Consider the following 20,718-nt stretch of genomic DNA (forward strand, 5'->3'; position numbering starts at 1 on the left):
GGAGATTGTTTTTAAAGTGTAAAAATATAATAAAATGTATTTAAAATAAATATCAAGCCACTTATTAAACTTTTTACTGTGCAACAGATCTTTTTAGGTAAAACCTGAAGGTTTTTTCTCCATTTGAAAAATATTTAGTATATTTAAAAAAATAATTAAACAATACATTTTCTTCAAAATGCAAAAACAACACTTTCTGCCCTGTAGCGGGTAAATATAAAGTTAAAAATATGCCTCTTTTGCTGGGATATAGTACATTTTCTGGGCATTCCGAAAATATGCACAATTAAAAATTTACAAATTTTGATATATGACGTTGTTGAAAGGAGTGAGCGATATATGGCTTGACACTCATATGCTTGGAAAGATTTAGAATTGGCCTCTGTCATTTTGTAAACATATTCTTAGATAGTTTATCTATCGCTTTAAGCAATAGTAAAAAATTATGATATTATGATTTAGGACACCTTTAAATTGCATAAATAAATAATGAATATACAAAGATTTAAACAACGTTTCAAATAGCGGGAAAACACTGCAACGGTCTAATATTCAAAACGATAAAATACATGATCAAGAAAATTTCCCGTTGAATACCTTGCAGTCTCTAAAGCAGCGACACATATGATTGTCTAGCTCGCACTACCAGATGAGAGGGAATATATTATTAATATCATTGTAAATATCAACCTGAACTTTCTGTGAATGTGATGCTAACTAAAATGCTGTTCTGGAACGCAAATTCTAAATGAAATTTGATTTTCCAAATTGATTTAAAAACATAAAAAATCTAAAAGAATCCCTTTATGTACGGAATGTGAAATTTGATATACCTCCCATATATATATATACAAGCCATATTCGGATATACATACATTGTTGCAAAGTCACCATAGGTATGTGTGCACTATCACATCTACTAATATCCTACGCCTAAAATTACATAACCACAGCGTCACCATAAAAACGGATGTATGAACTGGGGCTTGATGGACCACTCTAATTCCTCTATGTTTGTAAGGACCTCGTAGAATACTTTTTTGACTTTTTACCTTCATCATTTTGCTTTTCACATGAAAAGTATCTTAGCCCTGCTTTAATTTCATGCTAAATGCTTAATTTTCATCAATATTTTGAAAAGATTCATGAGATGTCACCCAAAAAAGATTAAGAGCTGTCATCAAACGTTACTATGAATAATGTGTGGAAGTCCAAGAGGGAGGCCTTTGTTCAATACTGGATACAAGGAAAAGGCTGAAGTAAGTGTCAAATGTTCTTCAGCTAAAAATCTTACAAAACAGCTATAATATAAGGGGAAAACCCCATAGCATGTGTACAAGTCATCCTAGCTTGTTTAACTTTGAATCTACACATGCCAACAAGATAGAAAAAGTTCAATGAGCTTATTCCAAAATTATTTAGATTAACCCAATCACTTTTTACAGAATGTTCATGATATATTATATTGTAAAATAAGCATAATATTACGAGCGCGCTATAACAATATATCATTTTCCACTCATTCTCTCCCATTATATTTTCATTTCTAACTTCATTTTAAATCAACAAAAATGTTAATACTACATTACATTTCGAGCACTCTCATTATGGATACATATTTTGTTTATTAAGCATATTTGTTGGTTGAAGAAACTTGTCTGCTGATAATTATTTAAATGGAGGGTGCAATACTCAACCAGCCATATTATTCGTAAAATCGCTTTCTAAAAGAATATTTACAATAAATCATATATTCAGTAAAAATTGTTTTTGTGAATAATTGTATACTGGTAATAATTATGTTTTATTGGTGCTTTATAAAAATAAAATAAAATATTGCGAAAATCACAGCTATGTTAATACATACTGTTTTTTATAAATTAGTCATTTTCTCAAAAATTTATTATCTGGTGCTACTTTTTAAACAATTTTCATATTAATTTTTATGATTTGTTTCTCGATTCATCCCATTTAAAATGTCCTTTTTAAATTTAATTAATTTTAGCAAGAGAATATATCGTAGTCGTACAGGAGAAAGTGACCAACTGACAAAACGTAAAATGTTCAGGAGGGCCATTCAAATCAATTTTGCTTGGCAAGAAAATAAACATCAATGCCGTTAGTCATTTTCAACAAGTCAATATATTATACTTCCAAGTTTAAAATCCTTTGAGATTTTTTTCAGGGCAATATTAAGCTAGTAAGATATTAAATAGTTAATGATCACGTTTTGGTAAAAAATGCACTTGGTCACTTTCTCCTGTATGACTACGATATATTAGTTGGATAGTGTTTACCAAATTTATCATGTAATAAATATGAAATCAATATAAATATCTAAAGTTAGATTTTGGAGTACAAATATCAAGATTTTGATAAAAAAAATATATTCAGGCATGTGGTGTTATGAATCAACAACACATGCCTACCTTAGTGACTAAATCACTTATTCCTTGAGAATTTGTGAAATTTCGACTGTCACAATTATGTCCAGAATGTTTCCCACGCGATCAGCAGATGGCCCCTTTCCAGGCATAATATCATTTTGTCTCGGTAAATCTACATATAAAATAAAAAAGATATATGCATGATCTGGAAAAATCATACAAAAATACCTGTATGCCCTTATCTTTGAGAAACCTCACTAAAACAAAACAATCTTCATCTAACTGGCTTTCACAGTATTTTGCTGGAAAGGAGTCAAAATTACTTGACATTTTAAAATCAATGATATATCAAATTATTCCATAATTTTTTTTTTTCCGAAATCCTGGACATAAATAATTTTTGATACAAAACTTCATAAAAAACCATAGTTGGAGATTTTTAAATATTTCACTGGAAACTTAAAATAAAATTGCAAGGATAAAAAGAAAATAAAGTAATATATTTCTGGAATTGGTTATTTTATTTTAAGTTATTTAAAAAAAAATATTTCATTCAACACTTTTCGCCGTTCATCAGTTTATTATACCTTTATGAAAAATAAATGTTTTTTTTATTTTAATTAAATACATAGAATTTCTAAACATTTGTCCAATTTTGATCCCCGTAATTTTAAAGTAACGAGGTTTTACTGTATTCACATTTTTCAACTCTCTGTAAAATTGTTCTCAAGATAACCCAATAATGTATATAAGTTGCAATATTACTAACAAAATGTATTTTGATACTGAATAACATTATAGACTATGGTACAGTGCCAGCTTGTTCATCTGAACACTCCATAATCGAAAATGCGTTGTAATCGATTTCCGACTCTGATGCAAGTTTAAAAATTCTTCAGCCGTGAAATCTTTCAACATAGCCATCAAACTGGGCTGAAGAAGTCGTCCAGTACACTGAGGATTATATGGTTTTAAGAGAAATGCGTGATTTAGTTCTAATACCAGTTATGTCCGTTGGTTCAATAGAAAATATCGGGTTTTTTCAAGTTAAAATAAAAATGTTAAATTTTTAATTATTCATTCAGTACCTTAAATCAAATTAAAAAATAAAGAGCATTTTCACAAACTCAAATTTAATTTTTTTCTCTCATTTTACTAAAAACACTCAGTAATCCGAACGATTCCCTAATCCGAATGAACCAATGCACAACTTACATTAGGATTAGTGACCTGGCACTGTACATTTATAATTTTATTCAACTGAATTTATAATTACGTATTATATTATAAACTGCCTACAAATCATCAACAACTTTCTGACTATTGTAAGTTCCTTACTAAAACAGTATCCTTTTTTGTCCCAGGATGATTGTTTTCACCCAGAAACTAATATTTTAATATATTTTTTTAGTTTTAAGTTTACTAATTGTACAGAATAGGTAAAGAAATTATTTACCATTTATAAATAAATATTGTTTTAATAATTAAAATTACATCAATTTTACTTAAATGTAAATTTTAAGAAAATGTTTTTAATCCTTGAATAAACATAATATATTACTATTTTTTAAATTATTGTATTATTCTACGTTCTTTTATTTTATTATTATAAACATTGTACTACATGTACTTTAATTTTTATTTCTTGTATTGCTTTTGTACATCCACGTTTGTTTACATTTAATTAAATATTATATTTATAGATTCTTAACAATTTTGTTTTATTTTATTATAATTATTATTTTTTTATTAAATTGTGTAAAATATGTTTGTATTATATACATAAATATTTCAATTCAATACTATTTTTGTGAGCCTAAGCAGTTTATTATTGAAAATAGGTATCAAGTTGTGGTAGAGTAGGTTTAGACCCAAGAAACCTAGACACACAGTGTCCACGACACTTAACACGGAACCCCAGCCTGACACACTTTCACATTATTTTTTGACATCTCATCAAAGACGAAGAAGAATATGGAAGTCTGGGCATTTACGGGGATGACGACCGTCATAGGCTGGTTTAATTATCTGTCACACTTTCGACTTAATTCACACATTGACTGCCATGGAATTTTTCATGATTCCGGTTTAATGAACCAATTTGATTTATTTCTTGATTGTTTTTCGCAGATACTTTGTGGCACATTTTGTTGTTATTTGGAGTTGCTACGCAATGCACAATAACATTTAGGATTTAGTATTTTGGTAAAGGAATGTAATTATTTATGAGTATTTTAATGTTTTAGAATTTAATAAACCCTGATGATGACAAGGTTCTTGTCAAAACCGGTAGGTTAAAGTGTATACTAATAATAAAAAACGTGGTTAAAACAAAGTTGTTTACTTTTATAAAGGTCAATTTGATTTAATCATGTTATATTATTGAAAACATTAATAACAGTACATGGTAATAATTTAATAATAATTTGCATGATTTTATTTCCTGTTACTTACTTCAGCCTTTTTTTGTCCAGTACTGAACAAAGGCCTCCCTCTTGGACTTCCACAGTTCTCTGTTGGACGCGACTCTCTTCCAGTGCAAGCCCGCCACTTTTTTAATGTCATCGGACCATCTTGTTAGGGGCCTACGTGGGTAGGTAAGCGTGGGCTTCTGTGTTCTGTTCTTTGACTCCATTCAAGCAGCGTTTTTGTCCATATATCCTCAGACATACGTGCTACATGACCTGCCCAGTTCTACTTTAGTTCCGCGATTCTTTGAGACACATCTGTTACCTTGGTCTTTTCCCTTATCCAAACGTTTGTTTTTCGATCCCTAAGGGATATGTTAGCATCCTTCTCTCCATTGCTTTTTGTGTTATCCGGAGTATAAACTCCAGATCTGGACAGACAACAATTTTCTGTTAATTTAAGTCAAATCTGATTTTTTATTTTGCTTTCCTAAGGCCATCTATTCATATTTACACTGTCATTGTAAGAGTTTCCCCATAACTGTACAAATATGGCGAGTACATAATGAATAGTAGGCACCCTAGGCAAGTAAACAACCTGAGACATCTCACAGTTGGCTTATTTCAGGACAGAACATATAACAGTATTTCAAGAACAGCTGATTTAACTGGAAAGGTAAAAAATGTGATGACAGATAAAAGTATAAAATCATATTCAAGTATGTACACATTGTCACCTGAATGCAGAATTATCATATCATAATACAATTTTGTTTTTTACTCATGTATTATGTTCTTTAAGCTAATGATTTTGTTGTGCAGAAAGTTCTTAAGTACACACTATTCAAACATTATCAATCTTAATATTCAAAAGAAAACACTACAAAACTATTGAGAGAACTCACACTAGAAAATTTAATTGACTCCCCTGCAAAATTGTCTTATGCAGATAGGATAATTCTGCATTCCGATGAAAAATGTAAAATGATTACTCAACATAAGAAATAAAACAAATTAGTTTATTTTTAAATATTATAATCTACAAGCGAGGAAATATTTTCTGTAAATCTGAACTACATATCTATTTTGTAGAAAAATCTATGGAAAATATAATATTTGCTTAAGAGATTCCAAAACTTTCAACTTCTTTACACTATCATTTATGTAAACAGCTGTTAACACTTTTAAAACTACATAAATTAATGACTAATTTTATAAATTAATTATTTACACACAAACTCTCACTCATTTTTTGAAATGACTAGATTTATTGAATAAATATTCATAATTTCTACTTACTATACAAAGTTTTTACAGTAATTTTGTTAGGATAGAATGGTTTCATCTCAAACTTCTAAGTGCTCAGTGCAAAGAGAACTTTGAACACTCACTTGGATATGTACTAATTCCACAATTCAAGCGGTTCTCACTGAATAACGGAATCCCTTTCTGCTAGCTAACCTGGTTGTAAACTCAATCGGCTGACAAACAAACTTAATAAAATATAGTACAGATATCTCACAGAGACAAAGCAATTTCTGATATTCATGGACTTTTGGCATTTGTCATCGACTGGCTTCAGTGATTAATTTATACAATTGTGTAATATTTAGACAAGTCCATGTTTAAACAAGTATATTGGTGATTCTAAATTTAAACTAAATTATCATCACCCTTCTTGTATCCAACCAATAAACACAGAAGTATGTACCAACGCCCTGTTGTGCATTATGCATAGCTTCACTCACACTATGACAAACAAATCTGCCATTTGTGACTAGTTATACATAGTCATATATAGATGTGAAGTTATTAAGTGAGTCCTACCCATTTGATTCTAAGGTCTATTTCACAGTTTTTTTTCTTAATTATTATTACATAAAACCACAATAGTACTTTCCTTTATTTGACGGCTAGTTTCGTTTTATAATAACAATAAATATATTTAATTTCATCTTCTGGGATGTTGGGCACTAAGTGTATGATACGCGTCCATGTTCCACGGTCCTAAACCAGATTAATGGCAGCGTTTAATAAAGACCTATTAATTTCTTTATTTGGTTAGTCTTCAAATAATACTGGAGGGGAAAATTGAGGGGCAGCATGGTCCTGGCAGAAGAAACATCTTAGCTGCACAACATAAGAGATTGGACTGGGATAAGACACGTGGGAGAACTATTCCAGGTTGCGCAAATAGAAAAACCTTCGCGAGAGTGATTGCTAATGTCGGGAGGATCTGATACGGCACAAGAAGAAGATTTGGTTGGTAGCTCTTCATCGCTCACCGTCAACTGGCCCTGTTCTACCTGATTTTGAGACTCTCCGTGTTCTTTATGGCAATGTGGCAAAGAAGGACTGAATCCTTGATTTTGTTGCATATCCTGGAGTCTTCCAGTTACTGAACACTCCTAAAGAATAGAGATATTCGTGGAGCTTGCATTCCAAGTAATGTGTAGCATTCGCCTCTGGCACCACATTTCGAACCCCTTTTGTCGTAATGGAGAATAGTATTGCACTTAGCGAGCCTTCCTCAACATGAATAAAATTTCCATATTGTTGTCAGACTAGTCGTTGCTAAATTTTCTTTGTAGATATGAGTGCATCTAAATAAATAAACTTGTCATCTTCTTTGTCCAATAAATTGTTAAGTTATATATATCCGCCGTTATTATATATATATTTTGTCCGCCTCCGTAGTGTAATGGTCAGCACGCTCGGCTACCGTTCTGGAGGTCCCGGGTTCGATTCCTAAGGGGGGTAAAATAAATAAAAGTGATTTTTTCACTGTCATATTTATTCAATATTACCCTGGACTGGTACCTGAAGCGGAGGGCTGATCACCTTTCCTTCATGTGTAAACCATGAAGATAACACTGCGTTTATATGACGCAGTGCCCTATGCACCATTGGGGTGCGGATAAGGGTTTTATTATTTATTATTATTATTATATATATCATATCTGAGATTAAAATGATGTCATTTCACATGTAAAGAGGGTCGATATAAAATTTATAAATTTTTTCAAGATGTTTACAGCACCGCTCGTCTTGACTAGTATTAATTAAATTTGATTGATAGTATAATAAATTTCTCGCTTGCTCGTTTATATTTTTTCAATCATAAACTACATCGTCCGGTAGTCATTTGACATCTATCCCTCCTTCTACATCATGTTGCTTAGGAATGATGTTTTCCTGGAAATCCGGTTGTGACGCTATAATGCTGTCATCGCTCGATGATCTTTTCATTGCCCGGCTGCTTGTTTGGCTGTAAAGAAAACGAGCATCAAAGGTTATATTCTAAAGTCACCAAATCATAAACTAGGCAGCACTAGTGCTAAAATATGGAAAATAAAAAAAGATGACAAATTTAAATTTAACAAAGAATTTATCATCGAGATTCTCAAACGATTTTTCTATTCCAAAATGCAACACCAAGCAATTTCAGCAAAACTTCAAATATTTGGCAATCAAACATTTCAATAAACTCCCTAAAGAAATAAAAAAAATAGATGATATAAAAATCCTCAAGAAAAAAATTAAGGCTCTATACATTTAAATATTTAAAAAAATATATTAAAAAAACTATTATATCTTTTATTATATAACATTAAACCACGAGTGTAAGTCCCTTTCCAAGCACAAGAGCACAGACTCTTTTATGGAGAGGCACAGCGAATCGAAATATAAAAGTTCTACATATCGCTCACTCCTTTCAAGAACGTCATAAATAAAAAATCATCAATTTTCAGTTGTGCATGTTTTCTAAATGCCCAGAAAATGTACTATATCCCAGCAAAAGAGGCTTATTTTTAACTTAATATTTACCCGCTACAGGGCAGAAAGTGTTGTTTTTGAATTTTGAAGAAAAGGTATTGTTTAATTATTTTTTTTGAATAATCTAAATATTTTTCAAATGGAGAAAAAACAGTAAGGTTTTACCTAAAAAGATCTGTTGCACAGTAAAAAGTTCAATAAGTGGCTTGATATTTATTTTTAATAAATTGTATTATATTTTTAAACTTTAAAAACGTTCTCCTGATAAATCAAGTTTTTTGATTTATGACGTTCTTGAAAGGAGTGAGCGATATGTATAAATGATTCAAATGTTATTATGTTATAAATAAAAATGTAAATATATTAAATAAATAAAAAAATAAAAAAATAAAAATGATAGCCAATGATATGTAAAGTCAGTATGGTGTAAGTAAGGTGGGAATCCTACTTTTTCCTAGGTACAAATGTACCTATTGTAAAAACTATTAACATAAATATGTTATTTTTTTCTTTCCTTAGAATCTTTTTTTTTCTAATGTAACTAATATAAATGGTCTCATTGTACAAACGTTTAAATGTATTAAAGAGCGAATGCATTTTTAATAATTATAGATGTTTGATGAAATATTACATTTGTGGCTCTCAATATGCTATTTAAGTATCATATACAACAGTAATAATATGGGGGACGTACTTAGATCTAGTTAAGTAGGTTCCCCGCATTATTATTGTATCAATCCTCTTTGGTATTAATTATTATAACGGTAATACCAAACCTCATGTGAATGACGTAAGTATGTGTGAAACTTTGAACACAAATTATGCGAGTATAATATACCAAATTATGAATGAGGCATCATCCTTATATGTACAATGCCATTACACTATCATCGCGAATTTTACTTGTACGAATCCGCGATTAAACATACAGATCTCGAATGAGTGTCCTAATTGGCATTTGCGCGATGGGGTCTAGCGAGTAAAATGTTTGATATAAACACGCGATCAAACATATTGATATATGGAATAGGTGTCCTAATTGAGATTCTCGCGATATTCGTGTCGCGTCATCGGAGACGAAGGAACGACATCAGTAGCAAGGATTTGCGTGGCTATCTTCCCAATATTCTCTATCCTGCAATCACGCGATGATCGAATATTCGCATTGTATTAGGACGCCTGAGTGTGAATATCCACATTTTTGTATGAAGTAAAATGTCTATTTGTTTTTTTATATCTGCATGGGACTTACGATGCCGGGGTGCTGGGGAGGCGAGGGAGCCTGACTGGGGCCCCCAGGAGGCGACGGGCCGGGCTGGCCGGGGCCGGGAGCCACTCGCTGTCACCCCCGGAGCTGGAGCCGCGCCCGGACCCGGAGCTTGCACTCGACCACTGTACCGACTCTACCATGCTGCAAAACATCACACAACACTTGAGTTAGAATTACTAAAAAGCTGCGGATGAAGTGAGTCTCTTCTTGTATGTGGTGGCAGGCCACTGACGCAGCTAAGGAAACAATCACTGCATCATAAACACTTTGTCATTTGCGTGCAGTAATCGGTTGTCGAGAAGAATTTATATCTTTATGTCTGTAAAGGGGCTTTTGAAATCGTCTACAAGTTTAAAGTTATTTTGAAATATTGTTGCTTTGAAAATACAGATTATTTCTTTGTGTCAAAATAGAAGGTCGACGAGGTATGGGCAGAAGACAGATCTGGCTCCAGAATATACGAGATTGGACGGGGACTGTATAGAGCTGCCTGAGACAAGGACAATTACTCTCAAATGATAGTCGATGTCAGGGGGACCTGACATGACACGCACAGAAGAAGATTTTTTAATTAATTGAATAATTGAAAAATAAACAATATTTCACTTTTACTGTTAAAAACCGTTGTACTGTTAGTCCGCCTCCGTGGGTGGTGTAATGGTCAGCGTGTTTAGCTACCGTGCTGGAGGTCCCGGGTTCGATTCCCAGGGGGGGTGAAAATAAATATTAGTGATTTTACACTGTAATATTTATTTAATATTACCCTGGACTCGTTCCTGAAGCGCAAGAGTGATCACCTTGCCTTCATGTAAGTAATGATCAAGATAACACTGTGTCAATTTGATGCAGTGCCCTATGCACCATTGGATGCGAATAAGGGTTATAAGTAATAAGTAAGTTTAAAATACACATAAATACCAATTTTTCAGTATTAATTACTTATAGAAATTTATTTTGTAATTACACATAAACTTGTTCAAATTATGTCACCAATTTCCATGTTGATGAGTAGTACAATAACATTTTTGAATGATGGCATTATAATGTGTCCTTACTTATTACTGATGGGAGGTAGAGTGTAGGAGTTGAACACCATGGCGCTGTCCGTGTAGGTGGAGGCGTGGATCTCTTGCTGGTAGAGTGTGTAGAGCTCCTGCAGATCCGGGGGTAGCTTCACTCCCCCATCTGTGAAATGCAACTACATTCAATGACGAAAATGAGGAATGAAATTCTGATCTCACTTATATTTCAAATCCTAGTCCAGTGTTCACTTAACCGCCCCACACATACGAGCGCATGAGATATGAGCATTTTTTCTGCACCATTCCGCGTTAACAAAAATATTATTTTTATAACTCTGTAATTAGAGATAATCCAGATTTTGTGAACAAGTATTTGGACACACTCAAAATGTTGTTAACAAAAATATTTAATACGGACAGAGAAGGAATGCGATAAGTACATCAGTTCCATCAGTTACATCCCAAACGCACCTATTTTGGCAAAATTTAGTCAGGTATGAATACAACAAACATTGTTGTCATAATTCTCTGATTTTTTCTCCGTTTCTTGGAAAATAACCCGAGAGTAGGGTGGTTATACCAGCCTACGATGGGTCGTAAGCCCTGTAAATACCCAGACTTCCATATTCTTCCGGATCTATGTTGAGATGTCAAAATTATGAAATATAAAAAATAACAAAAGCAATTCGGTTCTAGTAAGAAAGTGTTAAACATTTTATTTTGCTTGAAAAATATAATTACTTTATACAAAATACTACCAAAAACAGCTCCCCGTTGAGTTTTTCCATATACCCCGAAATTTTCAACATTAAAAGAGGAATTTTTGCTTGAAAAACATTATTAATTTCTACAAAATACTGCTAAAAACAGCTCGCCGTTGATTTTTTCCATATATGTATGTACCATGTATTTTCAACATTCAAAACAGAATTTTTGCTTGAAAAATATGATTACTTTATACAAAATACTATGACAAAAAGCCTCCATTGAGTTTTTCTATACACCATGTAATTTTCAGCACTCAAAACTGAATTTTTGCTTGAAAAATATGATTACTTTATACAAAATAGTACCATAAACAGCTCTCCATTAAGTTTTTCCATACACCATGTAATTTTCAACATTCAAAACTGAATTTTCGCTTAAAAAATATGATTACTGTACGCAAAATATGTACTACCAAAAACAGCTCTCCATTGAGTTTTTCCTGTATTTTCAACATTCAAAACAGAATTTTTGTTTGAAAAATTTTATTATTTTTTACAAAATACTACCAAAAACAGCTCCCCGTTGAGTTTTTCCGCATACCTCGAAATTTTCAACATTAAAAACTGAATTTTTGCTTGAAAAATATGATTATTTTATACAAAATGCTACCAAAAACAGCTCTCCATTGAGTTTTTCCAAATATGTATGTACCCTGTGTTTTCAACATTCAAAATAGAATTTTTGCTTGAAAAATACAATTACTTTACACAAAATACTAAGAAAAACAGCCTCCATTGAGTTTTTCCATATACCCTGTAATTTTCAACATTTAAAACCGATTTTTTCTTGAAAAATATGGTCGCTTTATACAAAATCACTTCACTTCTGTCAGCAGTGGTGAGCGGTCGTATATGGTTTTATAGGACAGATAATGATAGTTTTGTATGAACTACCGTATATGTACCTACTAACCCGTGCACGCCCGGACGGGCGACGCAAATTTCGTGCCCCAATATGGATCTAATTATAAACAATATAATAAACGAAATAAATAAAATAACAACAGTGAAAGACTCGAAAATAAAAAATATACTAGAACAAAACTTAGAGGCGCTGGAGGAGCAAATCATAATAGAAAAAAAATATATACCAAAACCAAATCATTAATCTACACGAAAAAATTATTTAAAGTAACGAAACCTACACTAAAAAAATAGAAGAATACTTAAACAGTAACAAGAGGACCTACTCACAAGTACTTACAACAAACAATCAAATACCTCTACCTCCACAAAAACACGCGATAATTATAACCGGAAAAAATAACATAATTTCGCAAGAAATCAAAGATAAAGTAAAAAAAAACATTAAATAACAAACGAAATACTACCAAAAACAGCTCTTTATTGATTTTTTCCATATACCCCGTAATTTTCAACATACAAAACTGAATCGGGTGTGTTGTTCCTTACCATCCATGATCTGCCTTTGTCTGGTGATGATCTCGTCGCTGAGCTGCCTCTGGCGGTCGTAGCGCAGCAGCTGCAGGTCCCTCCTCCGCAGATCCGCGGCCCGACTAGCCCTCTCCCCCTGCAGGGCCAGCTTGTCGGCCTGCAGCTCGTGCACCCGGCAGGCCAGGGCCAGCAACTCGCGCTCCTCTTCGCTACTTGTGCGAGACGGCAGCTCCTGGGAACCACGCACACTATCAAGAGCGAGCCAATCCTCACTAATTCAATTCAATTCAATTTCAATTCAATTCAATTTATTCAATAATTAATATATACATTACAAACTAACATTTAAGGCGTATACATTAAAATAACAAATTTAAAAGTAAGTAAGACGACTCTTGTTAAATGTGTAGAAGAATCCCGATTCGGAAAACTCCTTCGGACACATGGAACAGATCAGTATCCAATGTGATATTGTTCAACATAGCAGTAGCTCTTCCTACAGGCATAACCATTGGCAGGTTGGTCCTGTAGATAGGAATGTGAAACAATCTATGCCGACGCTGTCTTAGGTAACTATCGGGAACATACAGACCAATGCTCCGGATAATTCAAACTGCTTATCCCGAGCAGCAAACTGCTTATCAAATTGTGGTAGAGTGGGTTCAAACTGAGAAACTCTGACTCAAGAGTCTGTGACACTAGCCACGGGACCACAACCTGACACAAAGACACATTCTTCTAAGCTTTATTCGCACCCAATGGCGCATAGGGCACTGCATCATATAAATACAGTGTTATCTTGATTGTTACTTACATAAAGGCAAGGTGATCACTCCTGCGCTTAAGTGACCAGTCCAGGGCAATATTAACCCGATGGTTGCCAGAGACGAGATATCTCGGCAAATGGCGGAGTGCCCGTATGGCCAGAGACGAGATATCTCGTCAGTACTTTTGATGACGTATTACTCCGCAGTTTTAACTCATATTGACAATCTGTCAAAAACGGAACATACATTGCCATCAGTTGAAGTTGTCACAAAATATTTTATAAAGTTTTTAAATACTTTTAAGTGATTTATCGGTATCACTTTCAGCTGACAGTTGACAGATGTCATTAGGGCTACCACTCAAACCACTTGAAATATTGATTATTTTAATCGATTGTTTTGAACGCCAGGGGTTTTTATTTTGCTCAATTTTTTTGTGTTTTTCTTATTATTTTAAAATATTATTGTGAAAATATTTGTTTATTTATACCTTTCGCGTTATATTTACTCCGATTTTCTCAGTGTTTTGCTAGTGATATTGGTTTCTTTTCACAACTTTTTAGTAAATAAATTATTTCTTTGTGCTAAGTTCTTTGTTCTTCTTCGTGCTAAGTGAAAAAGAACAACCCGGTACTTCTCATGGCAGAAAACGGAAGGCAGAATTTCTATCGCGACTTACAGAAAGACATTTTTTGGAAAAACTACCACGGACCGAAAAAAATCATCCCCGACTGCGAAGTGTATTGTGTGTACTAGCAAAAAACTAAGAAAAGAGTCTAGTTATAGGTGTAAACAATGCAGATGGCTCTTTGTGTTATACCGTGCTTTGAGAAGTACCACACAGTGGAAAATTACTAATTTATCACATTTCTAACTAAACTTCATTCTAAGATACCTGATAAATAATAGTTGAGTGTTAATATTAAATTTACTATTTTTTTACATTTCAAACTATATTCCATTGATAAATAATAGTTGTGTGTTAATATTAAATTTAATAAAAACTTGCGTGTGCGACTTAGTGTGACAACCCTGAAAATTTGAAACTGGTTTAACTTCAAGAATAAAACTCTAACAATCGATGCGGGATATAATATTTGGTAAGTAAATTATAATTCAATAAAAACAACAAAAAAAAAATCTTTAGACAACTTTTTTTTTTCAAAAAAATACTTGGCCTGTTGAGCACTGCGGCGTAATTTATTTGCGGCTATGAAAAGGTTAAATGAATATTGAGTGTAAAATCACTAACATTTATTTCCACCCCCTCTGGGGATCAAACCCGAGACCTCCAGCACGGTAGCTAAACACTGTAGCTAACCATCACGAAGCGGAATGTATATGAGACAATAATAAGACCAACATCTGTGGATGGGATATATGGTGTCTGCCTATATTTCAGAGTGAGGATTACAAGGAAGTACTTCAAATAAAAAATCCCAAAGGCTAAAGTAGGCAAGATATGTAAATAAAAAGAATGCCAGATGAAAGGGCTTCGAAAGTCATGCTGTGGGTGAATGCCCCATCAAGGCGCAAAGAAGGCAGACCTAGGAAGAGGTGGATGTACTGTTCGGATGGACATTCATCTTTTGTTTCAACAAGAAAGGTTAAGCATGAGAAGCGGAGAAGGTTGGTCAAGCATTGGATTTGCTGAGAGGTCTCAAGAAGGACTGTTCGGATAGACATTCATCTTTTGTTTCAACAAGAGAGGTAAGTAGGAGAAGTGTAGAAGGTTGGTCGAGCATTGAATTTGCTGAGAGGTCTCAAGAAGTACTCACATCTTCGAGTGCCGCACCTCGCTGCCTCACAGCTTCCAGTTCTCCCTCGGCAGCCGCCCTATCGGCGCGCGCTCTCTCCTGTTCCTGCTCCAGAGCCGCTAGCTCAGCCCAGGCTTGTTCCACGGCCACCGTGCCCTCCTCGGCTGAGGCAGTTGTGGATCTTCTGTTAACAGTTATATAATCTCAACAAACTGGTTTATTAACACATTGTTGTCAGGCGGTTTTTTCATCAACCCCGACCCTAATTATTTAAAATCACTCGTAAACGAGTGGAGGCTTAAAAAAAAGAGGAAAAAGACCCTACTTATACACAGACAGTCTGCCACCCGACCCTCAGTAATTACAAGTAATCGCAAACCCAATTCCGGTTTGAACAATGTTTTTGGACATCTCTTGCGCTCTACCAAAAGTAAGCAAATAGAACACTTTTAACCTTCCCCTTACTGTGCTCAAAAAATTCTTACAAAATATCTTTATAATGAACTCAATAAGTGGTGATTGTTAAAAAACAAAAAAAAAACAAAAAAAACATTCAATGCGTAGATGTATTATGGAGGAATACCTAACATCTGAATTTATTATTTATTACATTTATCAAGATATTAAAGATATTACAAGCAATGTGTATTAGTTACACATCACCGGAAAGGAAGGGTTAAGCATCTCCTGCTCTTTGCCAACAGTATGTAAAAGACAATTTGAACTGTTTCCCACAAAGAATGAGTTATAGTTATTATTTAGGACAGTCACAAATTATTTACGCTTTTGCCATAATTCATCTTTAGGTTTGTCTGTTTTCTGCATTGGCATGCTTTAAGTTGGTACTTCTGTGGTCATGTGATCAAAGTTTGATCTTAAGTGCGACACCCTTTCTGCTGTGAAAATACAAACATGACCGCTCTACTAGCACCAATAAGTAACCATTGTTATGTGTCAAAAGGTATTATTTTAAGCCCCCTGGGAGACTGGGACATTGTGAACAGAAGTCAATCACCATAATCGCTTCATCCCGCCCTCTTTGCTCTCTTAATATATGTATAACAGTTTTCATAACATATATATGTGGAATTATTTTATTGACTTTTACTATTGTCAATCTAAATAAATAAATAAAAAATATGTAGAAATTGTATAATTCCCAAAAAAATCAAATAAATAAATAGATTACGAAGCCAGAAATTTTATCAAAATATTACCTTTATGGCAAAATTATTTTAACTCCTCTACTAATCAAACCTGAGACATCATACATGATAATTGACTACATGAACCACTTTACTACAAAGACAGAAGAAGTAATAGTTTCAGCTAGAAACAAAAGTAAAAACTGGGCTTACTTGAAACTCTGCTGGGTAGAAAGTCTGGATGTAGTCGGAGCATTATAAAGCCTGTTATTTCTGGACTCCCAGTGGCTGATGACTAAATGCTGTCTCTCGGCGTCCATGGCCAGCCCCAGGAGATGGCTGTCCAGCTCCATCAGCTTCTTTCTAAGCCTCATCTGCTCCTGGAAGGTCCCCACGATGGCATGCCTCAGGGCCTTTAATTCGCCGCTTTTTTGTACATTGTTATTCGCATTTGGTTCGGCAGCCATACCTGATCTGTAATTATACATATTGCAATGTTTCACCAAATAACTACTCTTCTTAAACTGGTCAAGAAATAACCACTTTCCAGTTCCTATAATGGTGACCCAGATGTGGTACCCACTTATTTGTTTTAATTCAAATTAACCTATCCGGGAGTGTGGACGTAAATGAACGTCGGTGCGAATTTTCCTTAAAGGAATATCAAAGTTAATGAACGTCAAAGTCTGTCTGTCAGTTGGTATGATATAACTTGTATAGCAATGACATCTGTGGATATTTGTATGTAATTTTATCATTAAATAAAACCCAGGGATGGTGAGTTTAATTTTTTTATTCATATAATTAAAAAGAACCCATACCCCAGAGAAAATCCAATATTAATTATAATTGTACTCCCAGACAGGTTAAGTAATAATAATAGTATTGTGGATATAATATATTATTTACCTTGGTCTTTCTTCTTTCATTTTAGTTCTTAATCTTGAAATTTCATTTTTTAATTCGTTTATAACAGTTCTATACTGTGTGACATGATAATCCGTGTCCAAAACATTTCTTTTGACCTAAAAAAAATCACAATTATGTTTAACAACAGTGTGACAGTGAATTTGTAAACAAATTGTATTTTTAATGTGATGGATTTTGTTCTTTGTTTAACACACCCTTAACTAAATATTAACATAAATAGCATGGGATAGTCAATAATGGTCTACACTAACTAGTTCTCGCATAATACATATTACATATTAATGGGTCTATTCTATAACAATAGTTTATTACATAGAAGTAGGATTACTTTTGACATAAAGACAACCAGTCAAAAACGTAACCCTGTAAATAACACTTGTCTTCGATCTACAATTGTTCCATCTATTTTAGCCAATTTATTGTCGCATGTGTTTGACGTTTTCAGAGATATTTTTTCAAATATTGGTCAGGAATAAAAAAAAAGTAAGAAAAACGTATATTATTTGCACTAATAACAAAATTCAGTTGTTGAAGCGATGTTTCTTGAATGAAAAAAAGTATGGAGAAATTATGAAGACTTTCCGAATACAACTTATTGCGGTTGGAAATTTCTTGGACGAAGAAAAGTATGGAGAAATTATGGAGACTTTACGAATATGTACTACTTATTGCGGTTGGAAATTTCATAAAGCAAAATGGAACAAGTCGCATTTATATTGTTTTTAAGCACATAGGATACGGTAATTTATAAAAATAAAGATTTTAATTTGTTGAAGGTAGAATACGGTGGATGAGGTCGAATCAAATCTCTTTTTTGCTTCGACTTTTTGCTGCAAGATTAAATTTAAACAGGGTTTGTGAATACACCACTGGTGGGTGTTTTTGTGGAGGCTGATTTTACATTGAATAAATGGATTAGCTACCTTGTTGGTGATGTGGTTGGCCCTATCAGCATACAGAAGTGTGTTCCGACTCTCCTCGCGATGTTCGATGGCGGGGGACACGTGCGCCACCATGACTGTTCGACAGTTTCCACTGAGAGCTTCCTTAAGAAGCCTCGTCAACTTAGAGTCTCTATAGTTTACATACCTAAAACAGATTTTAATAAAATTTTGTTAGGATGTCACTCACTCCTTTCAAGAACGTCATAAATCTAAAATCGTCAATTTTCAATTGTATATGTTTTCGGAATGCCCAGAAAATGTACTATATCCCAGCAAAAGCGGCATAGTTTTAACATAATATTTACACGCTACAGGGCAGAAAGTGTTGTTTTTGCATTTTGAAGAAAAGGTATCGTTTAATTATTTTTTTAAATAAACTAAATATTTTTCAAATGGAGAATAAACCTTCAGGTTCTACCTAAAAAGATCTGTTGCACAGTAAAAAATTCAATAAGTGGCTTGATATTTATTTATTATACATTGTGTTATATTTTAAACTTTAAAAACGTTCTCCTGAAAAATCAAGTTTTTTGATTTATGACGTTCTTGAAAGGAGTGAGCGATATGTTTTTTAGTATGTATTATACCATCCTAATTCATAAATAACCATTCTTAACCTAATAAACCATTCCTAAATAAATCCACTAAGTTTCATGAGCAGATTCTGAAGTGTGGAGCATATACAGGAGTCAATAAGTTTCTCTTAATCATAAGCCAATATCTAATATGTAGGTAACTAATTAAGGACACAGTATCTCAATGCGGAGCAATAAATAAATTTAACCCTTTGCCCGTACTATATATGGCCTACAGTTTCCTACCCTTTATTTTAACCTCAAATAAAATACCCACTCACAGGCCATGCCTTTGCGGGATCTTTTTTTGTATTATTATAATAGAATATTTTGTAACTAATTTTTTGTAATAGAAAACTTCTGTAATCCGAACGCCCACTCATCCCTTAAATACATGGCTAGAATAGGCTGACCAAGTAGATATTCCTGTCCCAGAGAAGATGCTTTTACATAAATTAGGAGACAAAGCTTTTTACTCATTAAATAAATATTGAATCCCAAACATTCCACTAGTCCAAACAGAGGGTAAATTTTCTGAGTTTGGATGATAGAGGTCCTACTGTATATTATATTGTGAAATGAATAAAGAAAGAAAGAAAAGGGTTCTTCTTCTTCTTTTTTTAGGACTATGTCCTGTCATTCTCCGGTCGGCTCCTGGGAGGTGAAAGACCAGCTGTCCCTCCATCGTTTAGGTGGTCTTCCTGGGGATCTGATCCCGCTTATGCTGCTGTCCGCTGCTATCCTCACCAGTCGATCCGAACTCGCTCTTCCCGCATGATTTCTCCAGAAACGTCCTCTTTCTCTTCCGCATCGCACAACATCTTCAAGAAAAGGGTTAAAATGTTTCATTCAAAATATCACCTAGCTCCCCCTGAAAGCGCAGTGATGCAGTTGGCCAGGGCTAGCAGCGAGCGGTTTATGTGTGCGCCTTCCTGGAGGCGACGACCGCGGGAGCGGGCTACGTGAGCGCGCTCGCTGCCCGCCAGGTCCACCAGGAACAGGCGGCCGCTGGTCGCGCCCTGCTCTCCGGAGCCGCACGAAGTCACTGTAACGCTGAATAACAAATAACTCATCAATGAACAACAAATAACTCATCAATGAACAACAAATAACTCATCAATGAACAACAAATAACTTATCAATGAACAACAAATAACTCATCAAAGAACAACAAATAACTCATCAATGAACGACAAATAACTAATCAATGAACAACAAATAACTCATCAATGAACAAAAATAACTCATCCATGAACAAAAAATAGCCCATCAATCGCATTATACTCCAGGAGAAAATAAATAGGACGGTGTCGCATTTCGTGGCTACATAACTCTTTGGGTAATTGAAAGACTGTTACAAGTGCAGCAAATGGAATGAATTACCTGTCCTTGTAAAAAATCTCTAATAACTTTTAAGAAACGTCTGAGACATTAGTATTCAACATTAGAATCCTAACTGTCCATCAATCCTCCTCCCTTAGTTTTTCCCTCTACCTCCTTCCCTAAACCCCCTTTTTCCTTTGCCCTCCTTATTATCATCTTTTGTAATTTATGTTTTTTCAAATGTTCAAATT

At 33.9% G+C, this 20,718-nt stretch overlaps 1 protein-coding gene across 1 annotated transcript in view; it reads right to left on the reverse strand.

Moving 5' to 3' along the window:
* Positions 1 to 5,691: 5,691 nt before the first annotated feature.
* Positions 5,692 to 20,718, reverse strand: part of Kif19A (Kinesin family member 19A) — a 46,710-nt gene continuing 31,683 nt past the window's right edge. The window contains exons 9-17 of the mRNA XM_088266452.1: positions 20,006 to 20,197; positions 18,549 to 18,714; positions 17,605 to 17,720; positions 16,909 to 17,169; positions 15,572 to 15,734; positions 13,045 to 13,258; positions 10,898 to 11,027; positions 9,825 to 9,983; positions 5,692 to 8,063 (exon numbers count right to left, since the gene is read on the reverse strand). Of these exons, the coding sequence (XP_088122578.1) occupies positions 7,937 to 8,063; positions 9,825 to 9,983; positions 10,898 to 11,027; positions 13,045 to 13,258; positions 15,572 to 15,734; positions 16,909 to 17,169; positions 17,605 to 17,720; positions 18,549 to 18,714; positions 20,006 to 20,197 (1,528 nt within the window). The 3' untranslated portion in view covers positions 5,692 to 7,936. The remainder of the gene's footprint in view (positions 8,064 to 9,824; positions 9,984 to 10,897; positions 11,028 to 13,044; positions 13,259 to 15,571; positions 15,735 to 16,908; positions 17,170 to 17,604; positions 17,721 to 18,548; positions 18,715 to 20,005; positions 20,198 to 20,718) is intronic.

Source organism: Brachycentrus maculatus, unplaced genomic scaffold (genome assembly GCF_059751285.1).
Source record: "Brachycentrus maculatus isolate JH-2025_06_01 unplaced genomic scaffold, ASM5975128v1 h1tg000269l, whole genome shotgun sequence".
Classification (NCBI taxonomy): Eukaryota; Metazoa; Arthropoda; class Insecta; order Trichoptera; family Brachycentridae; genus Brachycentrus; species Brachycentrus maculatus.